This window comes from Eptatretus burgeri, chromosome 15 (genome assembly GCF_056783735.1).
Source record: "Eptatretus burgeri isolate ZD-2024b chromosome 15, Ebu_testis_v1, whole genome shotgun sequence".
Taxonomy (NCBI): Eukaryota; Metazoa; Chordata; class Myxini; order Myxiniformes; family Myxinidae; genus Eptatretus; species Eptatretus burgeri.
The window spans coordinates 24,059,317-24,076,396 of NC_140975.1; the positions used below are offsets into that span (position 1 = coordinate 24,059,317).

Genomic DNA, 17,080 nt, shown 5'->3' on the forward strand with positions numbered 1-17,080 from the left:
TTCCAATTGTCAAAACGCTGCGGCCTTTGGAAGTGTTAAGGAATTCAGCTCCACTCAACATGCTTGCCAACGAAATACATCTCAATTTGGTGGTAAAAACGATTCACAACGACGGGTTTCCTTACTCATTGCTCTGCAGTCTGCATTCAACCCCTTCATTTGTCATCTCATTGACCTCATTTCATCTATCTATAATTCCAGCTGTGTGTGTGTGTGTGTGTGTGTGTGTGTGTGTGTGTGTGTGTGTGTGTGTGTGTGTGTGTGTGTGTGTTTGTGTGTGTCTGTCTGTGACCGCTGTTTCCTGACAACCACTGATCCGATCTTATTGAAACTTGCCAGGTATATTGCTGGGGACCTGAGTATGTGCCTTTTCAAGATTTGATATTAATCAGACAAGTGATTCCCAAGTTATGGCCATTTATTTACCAACCAATGACAGGACACATGCTGCGTAGGCGTGGCCGATGCGCCATTTAGTTACCAATCACAGGACACGTTGCTGCGTGGGCGTGGCTGCGTAGGCCGGTGCACGGCCGGCCGACGATGACGTCACGTGCCGTGCTGGTTACGATGGGGATCGATCGGTGCCTTAGTTACCGTGGGGTAGGAGTGCCAATGGTAAATGGCAGCGAATGTCATGACAAGCAAAGACAGGGTGGTAAACTTGATTTTAATTAACTCTGTGTGTGTATCACAGCAGTTGTTACTTCAATGCAAGCGATAATTCGTGGAATGATGTGAACATTCCATACGGGCACGCACTACTTTTGGATAGTGATGACTTACTGTATTCTAATAATTTCTCGATTTCTTATCCGCATTTATAGATAAACACAATGCCCCAATCCAGTCATCGTTTATGAGAGCGAAGGAATGGCCTGTGTGGTTGTTTGAAAGTTGTTTTTTTTGCATGTACGGCCACGCACATATGGGCACGCGAGAGCGAAGGAACGGCCTGTGTGGTTGTTGTTTCTGGCACGTGGTTTGAAAGTTTTTTTTAATTTTTTTTTGTATGTACGCCACGCACGTATGGGCACGCACGTACGGCCATGCACGTACGGCCATGCACGTACGGACACGCACATATGGCCACACACGTACAGCCACGCGAGAGTGAAGGAACGGCCTGTGTGGTTGTTTCTGGCAAGCAGTTTTAAAGTATATATATATATATATATATATATATATATATATATATATATATATATATATATATATATATATATATATATATATATATATATATATATATATTTTGCACGTACAGCCACGCACGTACGGGCACGTGAAAGCGAAGGAACGGCTTGTGTGGTTGTTGTTTCTGGCACGCAGTTTGAGTTTTTTTGCGGGGGGGGGGGGAGGTGGGAGGGTTTGCACGTACGGCCACACATCTACGGGCATGCATTAGTATTTTAAAATTCGTGATAGACTATTAAAAAAAAAACAATAAAAAAACACCACCAACACCAACACCAACAACAACAATTTCAGATATTTCGTCACGTGCCTTCACGGAGCCAAGGAGAAAAAAAGAAAATGTGCCTTGACGGAGAAAATAAGTTTCGGGTATGCTAAACATTACCTCGACGTGTTTCGACTTATGAGTAACTTTCAAGGAACTTGTGTCGACGTGTGTCAACGATCGCATATCTTGCCTACAACTTATTCCCAGCGTATTGGAACGTGTGAGCCATACGGCGAGTATGTCGTAAAATTTTCAGCATGCTTGAAATTTCACGACGTACTAAACGTACCACGAAATATGACAGCGTACTTTATCGTTTTTCATGTGACTGTGATGTTGACACTTCCAATTCTCAGGCGGTTATGATTTAAATCGGCGTGTGGCAGGTTTTTAACAGGCTACGCCACGAGTTCGTCGGCGATACGTGCAGTGCGCTATGCCTAAGTTAAACTATCGTTGGGCATAGGTTGTGAACGCCAACAACAGGCTAAGCATTCGTTGGTATAAGTTATCTATAAGACAACGAAACGTTCTGTGCCCGTTACTAATATGTGATGCATACGACCAACACGTTATGAATACGACCAAAACTTAAAAAAAAAACATCAAAATTTCAGCGTACACCAACGTTTTACATACATTTTTATACGTTGCCATTGCTGGCTAAATCGTCAAGGTGTGACAGCGCCTTAACATGGGTTAACCTGTCAAGACTGTCCATGATCAGTCGTTGATAGTAACTTCCACCTATGTAGGATCAACAAAATATGGTACATATCAAACAAAGTTTGGGTGTCAAGAAGATAGAGCACAGATTATTATTTGTGGGCCAACATAATGGAACTTTATGAATTATAATACAAACTATGGCTGTGTTCAACTAGCATAACCGACTCTTGCCAAGAGGTTTCGAACACTCACCCCTAAGCTATGTAACCTTGGTTAGAATCCCGACCCAGTTATAAACTGTCATCCTGGTGTTTCACAGGCAGGGCAATTCATCAATATATGTGCTGTCCTTCAGATTGACATTAAAACTGGGCGTCCCATCTGCCGGCATTAGTTGGTGGACGTTAAAGATCCCACAGTGTCCTTTGCAAAGAGTCGGCATGCTATTGTTGGCACCATGGCTAAAAGGAGACTCCAAAGAACAATTAAAAAATCAACATGTTGGCAGTCTGGGAATCTGCTCTGGTCATGGTGATGTCAGTTCCAGAGATACTTGATTTGTGCACTTTCACCTCTATTTTAAATGAACTTAACCTAATTAATGCATTCATTTGATCTATATATACACTATGTATGTATTTTAAATTTCTTCCAGGGTCAGCTATGCGCAGCCTAATATAGTCCAACATGATGTATACAGATGTACAGGTAGTGGACAAAAAAGGGAAACACTTGGGTAAATGAGGGACACAAAGTATATTGAAAGCAACAGCTTCTACACAGATGTGGCCCATTGTTGATCAAGCAAATAACATCCCAGCATGCTTAGGATCATGTATAAAAATGCTGCACAGGCCTGTTTGCCGATGATTATGGCTAGCATGGCTGAAAGAGGACAACTCAGTGACTTTCAAAGAGGGGTGATTGGTGTGGTGCATTTGGCAGGAGATTCAGTGACAAAGACAGCTGAACTTGCTGATGTTTGATGATCAACAGCGTCTAAGGTGATGTCAGCATGGAACTCCAAGGGAAATACCATCAGCAAAGGGTAATGGTATGCGGAAGTGCATACTCCAGGATCGTGATATGCAGGCATTAATTTGGAGTGCAAGGCAAAGCAAGTGAGCAACTGCAGATCAATTGACTGTAAATTTCAACTTGGGGAGCAAGCAGCCAGTTTCATCAAAGATGGTTGGCCGAGAACTCCACAAAGCACGATACCACAGTCAGGTTGCAGTGCACAAACCACTCATCAAACTTGGCAATGCACATTTGTGAGTCCAGTGGTGCATAGAGTCGTGGACTACTGAGTCGTGGAGACGACTCGTGGCAATGGACTACAATACGACTACATCGTGGCAATGGACTACTGAGTCGTGGAGAAATGTGATTATGGACAGATGAATCATCCTTCACCATGTTCTCGACAAACAGATGAGTGCACATGTGGTGCAAACCTAAAGAACTCTGCAACACTAAAGAACTCCACAACACAGTGAAGGGTTCTGGTGGTTCTGTAATGGTGTGGGCACATTAAACTGTCATGATTTGGATGCAGTCATTCCCTTGGAAGGGAAGGTAAATGCCAATTGCTACTTAATGGTACTGAGTTATCATCTTCACCCCATGTTGCAGCATTTCTTTTCTGCTGGGAGAGGTGTCTTCCAGGATGACAATGCCCCCATCCATCGAGCACATGTGGTCGCCCAGTGGTTTGATGAGCATGATTCTGATGCTATCCATATGTCATGGCCCTCTCAGTCACCAGATCTGAACCCAATCGAGCATTTGTGATTTCTGGAATGATGCTTGAGACAGTGCTTTCCACCTCCATCAAACAGGTTTGAGTTGAATGAGTTTCTCATGGAATAATGGTATTGCATCCCTCCTGCAGAATTCCACACACTGGAGGGCTCTATGTCATGACGCATGCAGGCTGTACTAGCCACATGTCCCACAGCATATTAAGTGACCCCTACATTGGTGTTTCCATTTTTTTGTCCACTACCTCTAGATTTACACTCTACATCTGGATATATCATGTATTTTTGCTCGTGTACAATGCTGAGTGATGTCTAATCTTTCTGTATTTTAGTTCCAGATGAGTGCTGTGGTGGTTGGAGCACATGTAGCATCCAACATGACCAGTGCAGAAACTCAACTTAACCTGAACAGTATAGCTTAGATCATTGATCTCTATAGACTCGATGCTTGTGTGGTTTTGGGTTTTCTCTTGACTGTGAAAACGATTATTCTGCAGCAACCATTCCACGATTCTGTCTCTATTCAGGTGTGCCAAAGGCAGCCATTATAAATGTTACCTTTTATCTTCCTAAAATATAAATTGTATGTTATTTGTCTTCCTTTAAACATAGACAATTGAAAACAATAGTGCCGTGTCTTCCTCAAAAGCACTCTGTGCAAATTGTAAGTTTGTCTTCCTTAAAAGCAGACAACCCAAACTGTACCGTCTGTCTTTCCTTAAACACAGCCAAAATAAAATGTGCCCTCATTGCTGTCCTAAAACACAGACAATCTAAAACGTACCCTTATTGTCATCCTTAAACACAGACAATATAAATGGTACCCTCATTGTCATCCTTAAACATAGTCAATATAAATTGTACCCTCATTGTCATCCTTAAGCACAGACAATATAAATTGTACCCTCATTGTTGTCCTTAAACACAGAAAATATAAAACGTACCCTCATTGTCATCCTTAAGCACAACAGACAAAATAAATGGTACCCTCATTGTTGTCCTTAAACATAGTCAATATAAAATGTACCCTCATTGTCATCCTTAAGCACAGACAATATAAATTGTACTCTCATTGTTGTCCTTCAACACAGACAATATAAAACATACCCTCATTGTCGCCCTGAAACACAGACAATATAAAATGTGTCCTCATTGTCGTCCTTAAACAGAGACAATATTAATTGTACCCTTATTGTCATCCTTAAACACAGACAATAGAAATTGTACCCTCATTGTCATCCTTAAACACAGACAATATAAATTGTACCCTCATTGTCACCCTTAAACACAGACAATATAAATTGTACCCTCATTGTCACCCTTAAACACAGACAATATAAATTGTACCCTCACTGTCATCCTTAAACACAGACAATAGAAATTGTACCCTTATTGTCGTCTTTCAACACAGCCAATAGAAATTGTACCCTCATTGTCGTCTTTAAACACAGAGAATATAAAATGTACCCTCATTGTCGTCCTTAAACACAGACAATAGAAATTGTACACTCATTGTCGTCCTTAAAAACAGACGATATAAAATGTACCCTCATTGTCGTCCTTGAACACAGACAATATAAATTGTACCCTCATTGTCGTCTTTCAACACAGACAATAGAAATTGTACCCTCATTGTCGTCCTTAAACACAGACAATATAAAACGTACCCCTATTGTCATCTTTAAACACAGACAATATAAATGGTACCCTCATTGTCATCCTTAAACATAGTCAATATAAATTGTACCCTCATTGTCATCCTTAAGCACAGACAATATAAATTGTACCCTCATTGTTGTCCTTAAACACAGACAATATAAAACGTACGTCACCCTGAAACACAGACAATATAAAATGTACCCTCATTGTCATCCTGAAACACAGACAATATAAAACGTACCCTTATTGTCATCCTTAAACACAGACAATATAAATGGTACCCTCATTGTCATCCTTAAACATAGTCAATATAAATTGTACCCTCATTGTCATCCTTAAGCACAGACAATATAAATTGTACCCTCATTGTTGTCCTTAAACACAGACAATATAAAACGTACCCTCATTGTCACCCTGAAACACAGCCAATATAAAATGTACCCTCATTGTCATCCTTAAACACAGACAATATAAATTGTACCCTCATTGTCACCCTTAAACACAGACAATATAAATTGTACCCTCACTGTCATCCTTAAACACAGACAATAGAAATTGTACCCTTATTGTCGTCTTTCAACACAGACAATAGAAATTGTACCCTCATTGTCGTCTTTAAACACAGAGAATATAAAATGTACCCTCATTGTCGTCCTTAAACACAGACAATAGAAATTGTACCCTCATTGTCGTCCTTAAAAACAGACGATATAAAATGTACCCTCATTGTCGTCCTTGAACACAGACAATATAAATTGTACCCTCATTGTCGTCTTTCAACACAGACAATAGAAATTGTACCCTCATTGTCGTCCTTAAACACAGACAATATAAAACGTACCCCTATTGTCATCTTTAAACACAGACAATATAAATGGTACCCTCATTGTCATCCTTAAACATAGTCAATATAAATTGTACCCTCATTGTCATCCTTAAGCACAGACAATATAAATTGTACCCTCATTGTTGTCCTTAAACACAGACAATATAAAACGTACGTCACCCTGAAACACAGACAATATAAAATGTACCCTCATTGTCATCCTGAAACACAGACAATATAAAACGTACCCTTATTGTCATCCTTAAACACAGACAATATAAATGGTACCCTCATTGTCATCCTTAAACATAGTCAATATAAATTGTACCCTCATTGTCATCCTTAAGCACAGACAATATAAATTGTACCCTCATTGTTGTCCTTAAACACAGACAATATAAAACGTACCCTCATTGTCACCCTGAAACACAGCCAATATAAAATGTACCCTCATTGTCGTCCTTAAACAGAGACAATATTAATTGTACCCTTATTGTCATCCTTAAACACAGACAATAGAAATTGTACGCTCATTGTCGTCCTTAAAAACAGACAATAGAAATTGTACCCTCATTGTCGTTCTTAAACACAGACAATATAAATTGTACCCTCATTGTCTTCCTTAAAAAACAGGGAATATAAAATGTACCCTCATTGTCATCTTTAAACACAGAGAATATAAAATGTACCCTCATTGTCGTCCTTAAAAAAACAGGGAATATAAAATGTACCCTCATTGTCGTTTTTCAACACAGAGAATATAAATTGTACCCTCATTGTCTTCCTGAAACACAGACAATATAAATTGTATCCTCATTGTCGTCCTTAAAAAAACAGAGAATATAAAATGTACCCTCATTGTCGGCCTTAAACACAGACAATATAAATTGTACCCTCATTGTCGTCCTTAAAAAAACAGAGAATATAAAATGTAACCTCATTGTTGGCCTTAAACACAGACAATATAAATTGTACCCTCATTGTCATCCTTCCACACAGACAATAAAAATTGTATCCTCATTGTCGTTCTTAAACACAGACAATATAAATTGTACCCTCATTGTCTTCCTTAAAAAAACAGTGAATATAAAATGTACCCTCATTGTCATCTTTAAACACAGAGAATATAAAATGTACCCTCATTGTCGTCCTTAAAAAAACAGGGAATATAAAATGTAACCTCATTGTCGGCCTTAAACACAGACAATATAAATTGTACCCTCATTGTCATCCTTCCACACAGACAATAAAAATTGTACCCTCATTGTCGTTCTTAAACACAAACAATATAAATTGTACCCTCATTGTCGTTCTTAAACACAAACAATATAAATTGTACCCTCATTGTCTTCCTTAAAAAACAGGGATAATAAAATGTACCCTCATTGTCGTCTTTAAACACAGAGAATATAAAATGTACCCTCATTGTCGTCCTTAAAAAAACAGGGAATATAAAATGTACCCTCATTGTCGTCTTTCAACACAGAGAATATAAAATGTACCCTCATTGTCGTCCTTAAAAACAGACAATAGAAATTGTACTCTCATTGTCGTCCTTAAACACAGACAATATAAATTGTACCCTCATTGTCTTCCTTAAACACAGACAATATAAATTGTACCCTCATTGTCATCCTTAAACACAGACAATAGAAATTATACCCTCATTGTCATCCTTAAACTCTGACAATATAAATTGTACCCTATTTGTATATCATAAAATAGAACACAATTTATAGCAATGAATATACTATTACGGATGATTGTATTCCACATTGAATATAAAAACGGTGTACTTGTCAAATCATTTTTGTCCTCGACAAATAAAATGCATCACACCAATTACAACCAAAAATGATGTCACATGATGTGATGACCCAAGTCAATCGGTTCATTTTAGGACAGTGCGTTTACCTATAAACAAAAGCAGATTTGAATAATTCGGTCACGATGCCTCTACATCCTCATCTTTCATGAATGACACACAGCGTTAATAAAAGGAAAACGTGAATTTTGTTTTAATAGATACCTGTGTTGTTGGCATCTCCACAAACCCCTTGCACTTCCCCCTGCCATGTGTGCACAGCAAGACCATGGTGAATGCTCAGCTGCACACTGTAGGCAGGAATACAGCAAATGAGGGTGAAGCGATTAATCATCTGTAACTGGTTTTTGTTCCAATTTGGGAAGAAAGAAGGAGTGCAGATATTTGATTGCATGCTTTGTTCTAAAACCCACCTTTGAACCCACCTCAGATGTCTTTGTGCTGATGAATAAATACCTTGTACAAGAGGTTCTGGTGAATCCTACAGTAATGGTAAGTTATCCACAAAAGTCTGGCACAATAATTTCACATCCAGGTAGGTTACTGATATGCAAGACGACTTCCTTGTAAAATAGGTACACTAAGTCCACCAGAAAATGCTGATGGAGTGGATAAATTAATATGTTCTTCATCGTATCGTCTCAGTTGTACGCTGATACCGAACGATGAACCTTGTTCTTGTGTATGGAAAATAGCAGCTCAAGTCCATGTCCACATTTATTGGGTAATCAACGCCAATTCGAAACGAAGAACCGATAGACATGTGACTCGTGAGGATGTAGCAAATGGATTTAACACCACGAGGTGTTCAATGAGGGTTAACATTTTATGCCGAATCCAATATGCCCTCAGGTAATGATTCCCCCCCCCCAACGCCCCACCTTCCTCTTTTGACTGCAGCAGTCTCTAGGGCAGTGATATGCCCTTTCTACCCTTTCCGCATTATGAAGAAGATGTTTTATGACTCGCTTCATGTTTTAGCTCGGGAGGTCATGGAGTTAAGCAAGAGTTGTAAACCGGCCATTCTTTACCTGATGATGGTGGTTCAGAATAACGTGGCGTGGACAAAGAACAAATCAGGATGGGACAGAATAAACCAAACAACAGAAGGAGAGGGGGGTGAGGGATACAAAACAGCAGTTGAGGGACAAAGTAGAGAGAGACTTCGAAGATAAGGGATGTGAGGAACAATGAGGATGATGGGAGTACATAGGGGTGAGGGGGGGTGGGCTAGACAAGTCAGATGGAGAAGCAAACACTCAGGAAGAAAAACAGGAGGGTTAGAAAGAGGTGGGCTTGGGCAGAGTTAACAGGGGTAGAAAAGATCATGGGTTTGGATGGGGAATGTTTTCATCTGAAACCTGAGATGGTGCTGAATAGCTCTTGAAAACCTGGATGGAAGAATGAGATTGAAGAGAGAATGGAAGTTGATTCCACAGGTGGGATAAAGAGGAATGAACGAGTGAGGGTGGACACAGCAGGGCTATCTCAAAAAGTTGTGGACGGATTTGGACGAAATTTTGTGAACACGGGTGTGTGAAAAGCAAGAATTTATTAGATTTTGGTGATGATCCGGACACTAGGACTTTTAAAGTGATTCCTCACCATTGAGAGATAGTGCAAAACCGATTATATAGCACGATATCTCAAAAAGTTATGGACGGATTTGGATGAAACTTGGTGGGCAGCTTGGGTGTCTGAGAAGGAAGAATTGATTCATTTTTTGATTAATTACTTAAACAGGAGACAATTTTCAAAAAGTAACAGATTTGGATGAAACAGTGGTGTTTAGGTATGCTATTCGGCAATTGATTGAGAAATCAATTATTTTATGGTTATTTTTTATTTTAATTGTGCAATTATTCAATAAATTATGGTACACCGCTCCTTCCCAATTCCGAACCCATGTGCTGCATGGCGGCATCGCCGGGCACTCCGGCAATGTCGCGCGTTGGAGGATTTGTTATTTATTTATTTGGCATGGGGGCGGTGTATTTTGAATGCACCTCTACTTGTTTCAAAATGTTTTGGACGAGTTATGACAAAACAAGGTGGATGAGATGGTTTGGTGACAAGAACAAGCCGATTAGATTTTGGTTCAGGTCCGGATTGAGATCTGGCCTAAGAGTGAGATACAAAAGGTAAACTGTTCAGGTTGGCAAGGGAACACGCTCTACCACATGCCGGTTTAGTTACCCTCGTCGAAAGAGAGGGTATTGCATTTGGGTCCGTTTGTTTGTCTGTCTGTCTGTTTGTGCGCTCAGATCTTTCGTGTTTTTCTCCGCAACCGCTTATCGGATTGAGACAAAATTTTCACCATTAGTGCGACGACTCATGTTGAATGTTTTAATGATAATTATAACATCATATGTCACGTGTTGTGGCAGCCATATTGGAAAAACGGAAAAATTTTGGACCTCTGTATCTCTGAAACCACATCAAGGAAAATATTGAAACTCGGCATGTTGTAAGTACTCCTCGTGAGGAATGAGTGTGACTTTTTAATGACATCATGGGTGCCTTCGTTATGACGTCATAATTGCATGATGAATGCTACATTCAACCAGTATGAAAATTTTTGAGGGTCATCTCTGGATAAAATGGTCCACAATTTTTTTTGATGACATCATTGGTCACGTGATTCGGTGGCCTTTTTTTCAACCTTTTTTAAACCTCAACAGATTGAGGCAAAACTTTACACATATGACCGCCTATCCATGAGGAACAAAAGGATCATACACATGATGTCATCGGTCACGTGGTTTGGTGGCCATATTGGATTTGCCCTAAAGCATATAAAAATCGTCTCCAGAATGGCGAGACAGATCAAGGGGAAACTACACACAAATGTTCCCCACAGCATGCTTGTATATATTTGTTAAGGAATAATTGATGTCACATGGTTTGGCAGCCATATTGGATTTACGAAAAATATAAAATAATGTTTTCTCTGGAACCACTTAATCAATCAACGTGAAACTTCTCAATTATGATCTAGTAGTGATGGGGAATACATGTTTTAAATTTCAACTTGATCGGCCACATGTTCAGGCAGCCAGGATTATTTGATTTTTTTGATCTGGGTTGTTTTTATTACAGCGCGTGCGCTGTATACAATTGCACCGAGTTTGAAATGTCCCTTCCGGCGTCTACGTCTCCCACGTCTCCGGTGTCCCCTGTCCCCCCCCCCCCCCACGTGTCTCAAGACAGCCAATGACGGCCGTCCGGTAGATGCAGTGCGTAACCTCGACGGAAATGGTGACAATTGACGGAAATACCCAAGTATTTCAATGGAAATTTGTGAAACTAATGTGTTTTATATGTGAAAACCATTTAATTTATTGCTTGACGGAAAAAAAACGAAGAAACGCTCCCCTCATGTACGAACAAACGAAAGACGTCACTTCCGCCCACCATCGCATTTCGCGCCGATCGCCGAATTCTGAAAGCTAAGTTCTTCTTATGCCATCATTCTTTTGCGGCTCCCTGCCACGCTGTATCGAACGATTTCATTCCTTCTATTATATATAAAGGTGTTTATCACAATAATAACAAGATTTTTACATTTCAAATATTAAGTACGCTTTTTAATTGTTTTTCAACTGAAAAAGCATAAATTGCATATTTTAACATTAGTGTACTCATTTGCTTCACCACACGCGCTGTATTGAAGGATTTCACTTGTTTTATTTTAAATAAGGCTCACTTAGTTGTGCCTAGATGGGTTTGGAGGTAGAGGAGTAGCAGCTGAAATGTGAATCCTATCCAGATTCCTCCTGATGACTTCATCTTTGCTTTTTGCTTGTTTGGGTTCCTTCTGATTACTCCAATGCAGGACTGTATCTATTTGATCTTCCAGTTGATTTGAATTAAATATATTTTCATCCAATTCTGAATTCAATAGCATAATAATAAAAAAGCGTCATGGGTCAGGGTCAGGTGTCCGATCAAAGCGGGGTTTCATCAAAGCGGGACATCTTGGTACCCTGTCATCACTGCCAACACTTATAAAGTGGCAGTTCTAATTATGTCTCTTATTAATTATGAAGCACACCAGTACATAAACACTACAAAAAACAAGTCCTGGCGAGGGTCTGCAATCTTCGATTGCTCTTTTTCTTGTTCCCCTTGTTTTACAAGAATAAGTTATTGTTAGGAACACTGGTGTTACATCAGACCTTTTTGATGCTGTGACATCACAGTGGCTCTTGACTAGGAATGTAAGTGCTCATACCAGCATCAGAATAACTTGCAGAACTCAATTTGTGTGTAGGGGGAAAAAAGTACATGACGTCTGCCTTTATTTCAATACATTTTATCTTCACAAACATAATTCTTCTGTATTTGTTCTTTCCCCACAGCATTATCATACAGTCACGATTCCCTTGCAACCAAATGGGGCATGGCCCCTTTTCATCACATTTGGATTAGCACCTGAGCAGTGCATCTGTGCACGAAATAATGTTGTGCCATGGCTGGTTTATCCAAGCTCAAACTAGAGTTTGCCATCGGTGTGCAGCTTTGGTAGTTCGGGCAAGGCAGCTGGGACAGTGGCCCGAGTACCGACCCCCAAGCAACATTTCAGCCAATATTTTTGTACACCAGTCGCTATACTCATTCCCAGCATCTTAAACCTCAAGAACCAGGTGGAGTTCATTGTTCCCACAGTCTTTGTTCTCCTTTTTGGGGGTGGAGTTGTCTTCTGCTCTGTGTCCAGCTCCCAATGTCATTGTACCCTTGTGCATTTATAACCACAATAAACAGCAACAAAAAGCAACGAAGAGGAATAAAATCAACACATTGGCTAGTTGTCTTTCTTAAAACTCTAAAAAAAAAACAAAACCGCAATGATTTCTCTTCCATTCAATGACAAGTAAAATGCCCACTATTTCGTCGACCGATGAGATGTTTTAGTTCCGGAGTTGTTAGTTGGCCCATGTGAAATGGAGTACATTTTGCCAACCACGTCCTCAACCACAACATTTCTCTCCTCTTTCTCCACATTAGAATTACTGTAGCATTCCTAGCAACCTTCACTGAGGGCAGGGAAGAGGTTTCCATTCATCTTTGCAGGCTCCAAGTGCCCCTTAGGTGCAGCAGAGCAGCTGGCAGACTGCAGGGTTCCAACAAACAGGCCTGCTATGCACTCAGAATGTTGGCAAGCAGCTCTGGCTCCCGTAGGTAGTCTTGTTTAAGTCCGTCCATCCCAACCCCCTCCACCCTCTTAGGCCTTTTCCATAAATTAATTCTAACATATCCCCAGCAGATCTCCCGTGTATCTTCAACATATGTTGTGCGGTCCGGACATTTGGAGAAATGGCTCTCAAAGTTGTTATCAATATCAAGCACTTCTTCAGTTTACCATCTTTTTGTGTACCATGTGGAGACTCTCTTTTTAAAATCTGATATGCAATATGTTGTCTCTTTGCAGCAACTCAATGCTTTCTGATTCTGCTCGATGCTGATTGGGCACGATGTCCAACTGCCCATCTCGTGTGGCTCAAAGTAAGTCATAACCCACAGCTGTCACCTCTGGGTAAATGAAACAATCAGGACTAGCAGAAGTATGGTAATCCTGCTTCTTGTGGCAGCCATTCTGCTTCTCGCTGCTGCAAGAAGCACCCACCGCACGTGAGAATAAAAAAGAAAGTTGCATATGACCATAAGCATAGCTTTTCATACAAATTGATCAAAGTACTGCAGAATATCTTAACGATTATAGATTTCCAGATGCCATCAGATAAAACATAAACTAAAAGAGCTATTTTGAGATTGCCCTGCAACAATGTGCAAGTAGGTTAATTAACAAGGAATTGCATTAATTGTGGAGCATCGTTTCATACAGTGAGGGAAATGGGATTGTTTGTCATTGCCTGCTTACTGGAAGTGACTGTCCCTGAAGCTGCATGATGACAGAACCCTTCCATGATGGAGATGTCGTCGACAAGTAGGCGACCATACGTCCCGCTTCCACGCACTGCTTCAAACACGAGCTTCCAACAGCACAAAGAAGGTAGATAAACCCTTTGCACACCTTATGCTGCATTACATCTAGTAACTCTACCATCAATAGAAATGATGCTCAGCGAATGAATCTGAAGGCCTCTCATTCTACCTTTCGCATATCAGCTGCAGGTATAGGTAATCAGAAATGACCTCTGGTTTATTCACATCATCATCAGCTCATAAGCATGCAATTATGACTGCACAATGCTTCTCACACATACGATGCACATGATGTTCATTATGAGACCCTCAGGACACCGTTAGCGAAACAAGAAAGATTTGGATTAGAATTGTAACATCCTTGTTTGGGCACAGGTTAACACTCAACATCCTTACAGCATGGTGCTATGGGTGTCACGCTTATCTTTGAGCTATCTCGCCTGAGTTTGATTCTTCACCAGACCATAATCAAGTTGTTTGAATGGCGTTTCACAGACAGGACCTTGCATCACAACGTGTACCATTTCTTGGACGGACGATAAACTTGGGACCAGTCTGCTAACATTAGCTTATGGACGTTAATTATCTCACAGTATTGTTTTTGATGAAGAGTAGTCGAGTAATCGGCAGGACCCCAAAATTACTGATTCCTGCCAAAACCTACAGGGTGCTGGAGTCCCTTTGGCAGAAGAGACGGACTCCCAGCAATGATGCAAAACCGCAGCCACGTGTTGTATACAAAAGAATGAATCGACATGTCTGCAGCAATTCAGACACCATGCCCACAGCTTTCAAAAACAAGGTGATGTAATGGTGAAGTAAGGCAACAGAATTTGAACATTACAATGGATTTGTGACGAGGCTTGGCAATGGGTATGCATACCTGCAAACACAATGAGAAGGCCTGTCAATCTATCACTGAAAATACACATGCCTGTCACTTATCACTCAACTGACTGATCTTGTACATTTGTTCATAAACGTGTTTGATAATGTCGAGAAAATAAATGAATAAAAATTAGGTCCGGCCATTTCAAATATCGGTTATTTTAAACAACCAACTTCGTTGCTGCAAATTGTGTGTCACACAGTATCAGGGGAAAGCACAGGGATGAAGTTCCTTCAAATTCTTGAAATATTTAGATTTTGATAAAGAAGGAAATGGGAGAGAAACAAGCTGAATACCATGAAAGACCTCGACGTTGAATGAAAGCCGATTACCAAATGATGTTGATACTTGGGCAGCCGATTACCAGACAATATGAAAAAATAACAAGAATAAATACCATGAATGATCAGGTGTCAAATAAAAGTCGATTACTCCATGATGTTGATGATACTTACATAGCCGATTACCAAACATAACAAGATGGCGACTATGCGCGACCCCTTGGATGTCATGACGTCAATTTCTTCGATAAAATAAATGTAGATACAAATTCCTGTCAGCTTGACCACACAATGTAAGGTGACATTGCAGTAAAAGATGACAGAAACATAAATCTATCCATATATTAATGAAGACATGTCCTTTGTGCGTGACTTTTCAAATAGTGAAGACGGATTGACCACGTGCCTGGGCGTGGCCGAACTCGATGATTGACAGGAGCTCTGAAGCGCTCGAGCTGTGATTGGTTACTGATCTCGTGGACAGTTTGACGACCAATCACAGCAATGACGTAAATGTGAGGAGGATGAGGAGGAGAAAACAATTTGAAAACCTCTCCCATTGACAGAGTCGAACGTCGGGATAGCAACAAAAGAATTAGCAGTGCACTGCTTTCCAGCATTATATGTGTGTGTTTGCATTTCCCTGATTGAATGAACCAGTTCGAGCTTTAAAATTCCAAGGCTGTAAAAACATTTTCCTTTTAGTGTTGTTATTGCAAAGTACATACAGAAAAGATACTTAGCTTTTCAGTTATAACTGTTGTTGCTAACCGTATACGTGTGTATATATATATATATATATATATATATATATATATATATATATATATATATATATATATATATATATATATATATATATATATATATATATTGCATACAGACATCTATGTCCTCAGACAGTTATTTCCATAAATACATGTCCAGGATAGACCCATCCCCATGACTGGTGGGATTCTAAATGTGATGCGTTGAGAAGGGTAAATAATTATTTACCGTAAATAATTAGTTTGGCTAACGGCTATCTCACGTGCATGAGGGTCTGTCGTAAAGACAAGGAGCTTTCCATAATAGAGGGAATCTATTATCATATTCCTATTTATAATGTATTATAATAGATTCCCTCTATTATGGAAAGCTCCTTGTTGTCTTTACGACAGACATTCATGCACGTGAGATAGCCGTTAGCCAAACGGAGGCCCGACACCCACCTCTTCCCATCGACGTTGACACCCTGTTCAGCAGCTCTATGGACGCTAACTGGCTCTTTTTCGTATCGGGCTGAACATTGAGGTGATAATTGTTGTTGACGTTTTATGAGCGCTTCACGTTTTCGCTCGGTAATTCTGGCACATGGCTGCTTTCTGCCGTTCGTCCAGCACCACAAACATGGTATCATAGGCCAGGAATGATCGCAGGACGGGTGGGTTGTCACGTGCAATGATACGCAAATGGGCGGGGTGGATTTGGCTGGAGTCTGCTTGGGGCTCCGCCCAGACAGGCCGCCGATAAAGAGGAACAGAGGACCGTTTTTTCCAGTCATTTGGTGATAGCTGGTTACGGTTCTGACAGCTTTGAGAGCCAGTTGGTGATAGCTGGTGGTGGATATTACAGCTTTGAGAGTGTTTCAAGCAGTTCCAGTCAGACGGATGTTTCATTCAGTTCCAGTCAGACAGTCGTTTTGTCAGTTCCAGTCAGATGGCTGTTTTATTCAGTTCCAGTCAGACAGTCGTTTCGTCAGTTCCAGGCAGACGGCT

At 40.3% G+C, this 17,080-nt stretch overlaps 1 protein-coding gene and 1 long non-coding RNA gene across 11 annotated transcripts in view; one reads left to right on the forward strand and one right to left on the reverse strand.

Annotated features, from left to right (window-relative positions):
* Window positions 1-17,080, forward strand: part of LOC147011753 (uncharacterized) — a 132,415-nt gene that overhangs the window by 39,890 nt on the left and 75,445 nt on the right. For 6 of the 8 annotated variants that reach the window (XR_015052026.1, XR_015052019.1, XR_015052020.1 and 3 more), the window contains 3 exons: window positions 13,639-13,712; window positions 14,095-14,220; window positions 14,820-14,955. This is a non-coding gene — a long non-coding RNA (uncharacterized LOC147011753). The remainder of the gene's footprint in view (window positions 1-13,638; window positions 13,713-14,094; window positions 14,221-14,819; window positions 14,956-17,080) is intronic. The other 2 variants (XR_015052023.1, XR_015052021.1) reach the window with 1 other exon arrangement.
* MDGA1 (MAM domain containing glycosylphosphatidylinositol anchor 1) overlaps window positions 13,526-17,080 on the reverse strand; it is a 369,996-nt gene continuing 366,441 nt past the window's right edge. For all 3 annotated transcript variants that reach the window (XM_085858359.1, XM_085858360.1, XM_085858361.1), the window contains 2 exons: window positions 14,089-14,200; window positions 13,526-13,816 (listed from right to left, as the gene is read on the reverse strand). In XM_085858359.1, the coding sequence (XP_085714485.1) occupies window positions 13,734-13,816; window positions 14,089-14,200 (195 nt within the window). In that variant the 3' untranslated portion in view covers window positions 13,526-13,733. The remainder of the gene's footprint in view (window positions 13,817-14,088; window positions 14,201-17,080) is intronic.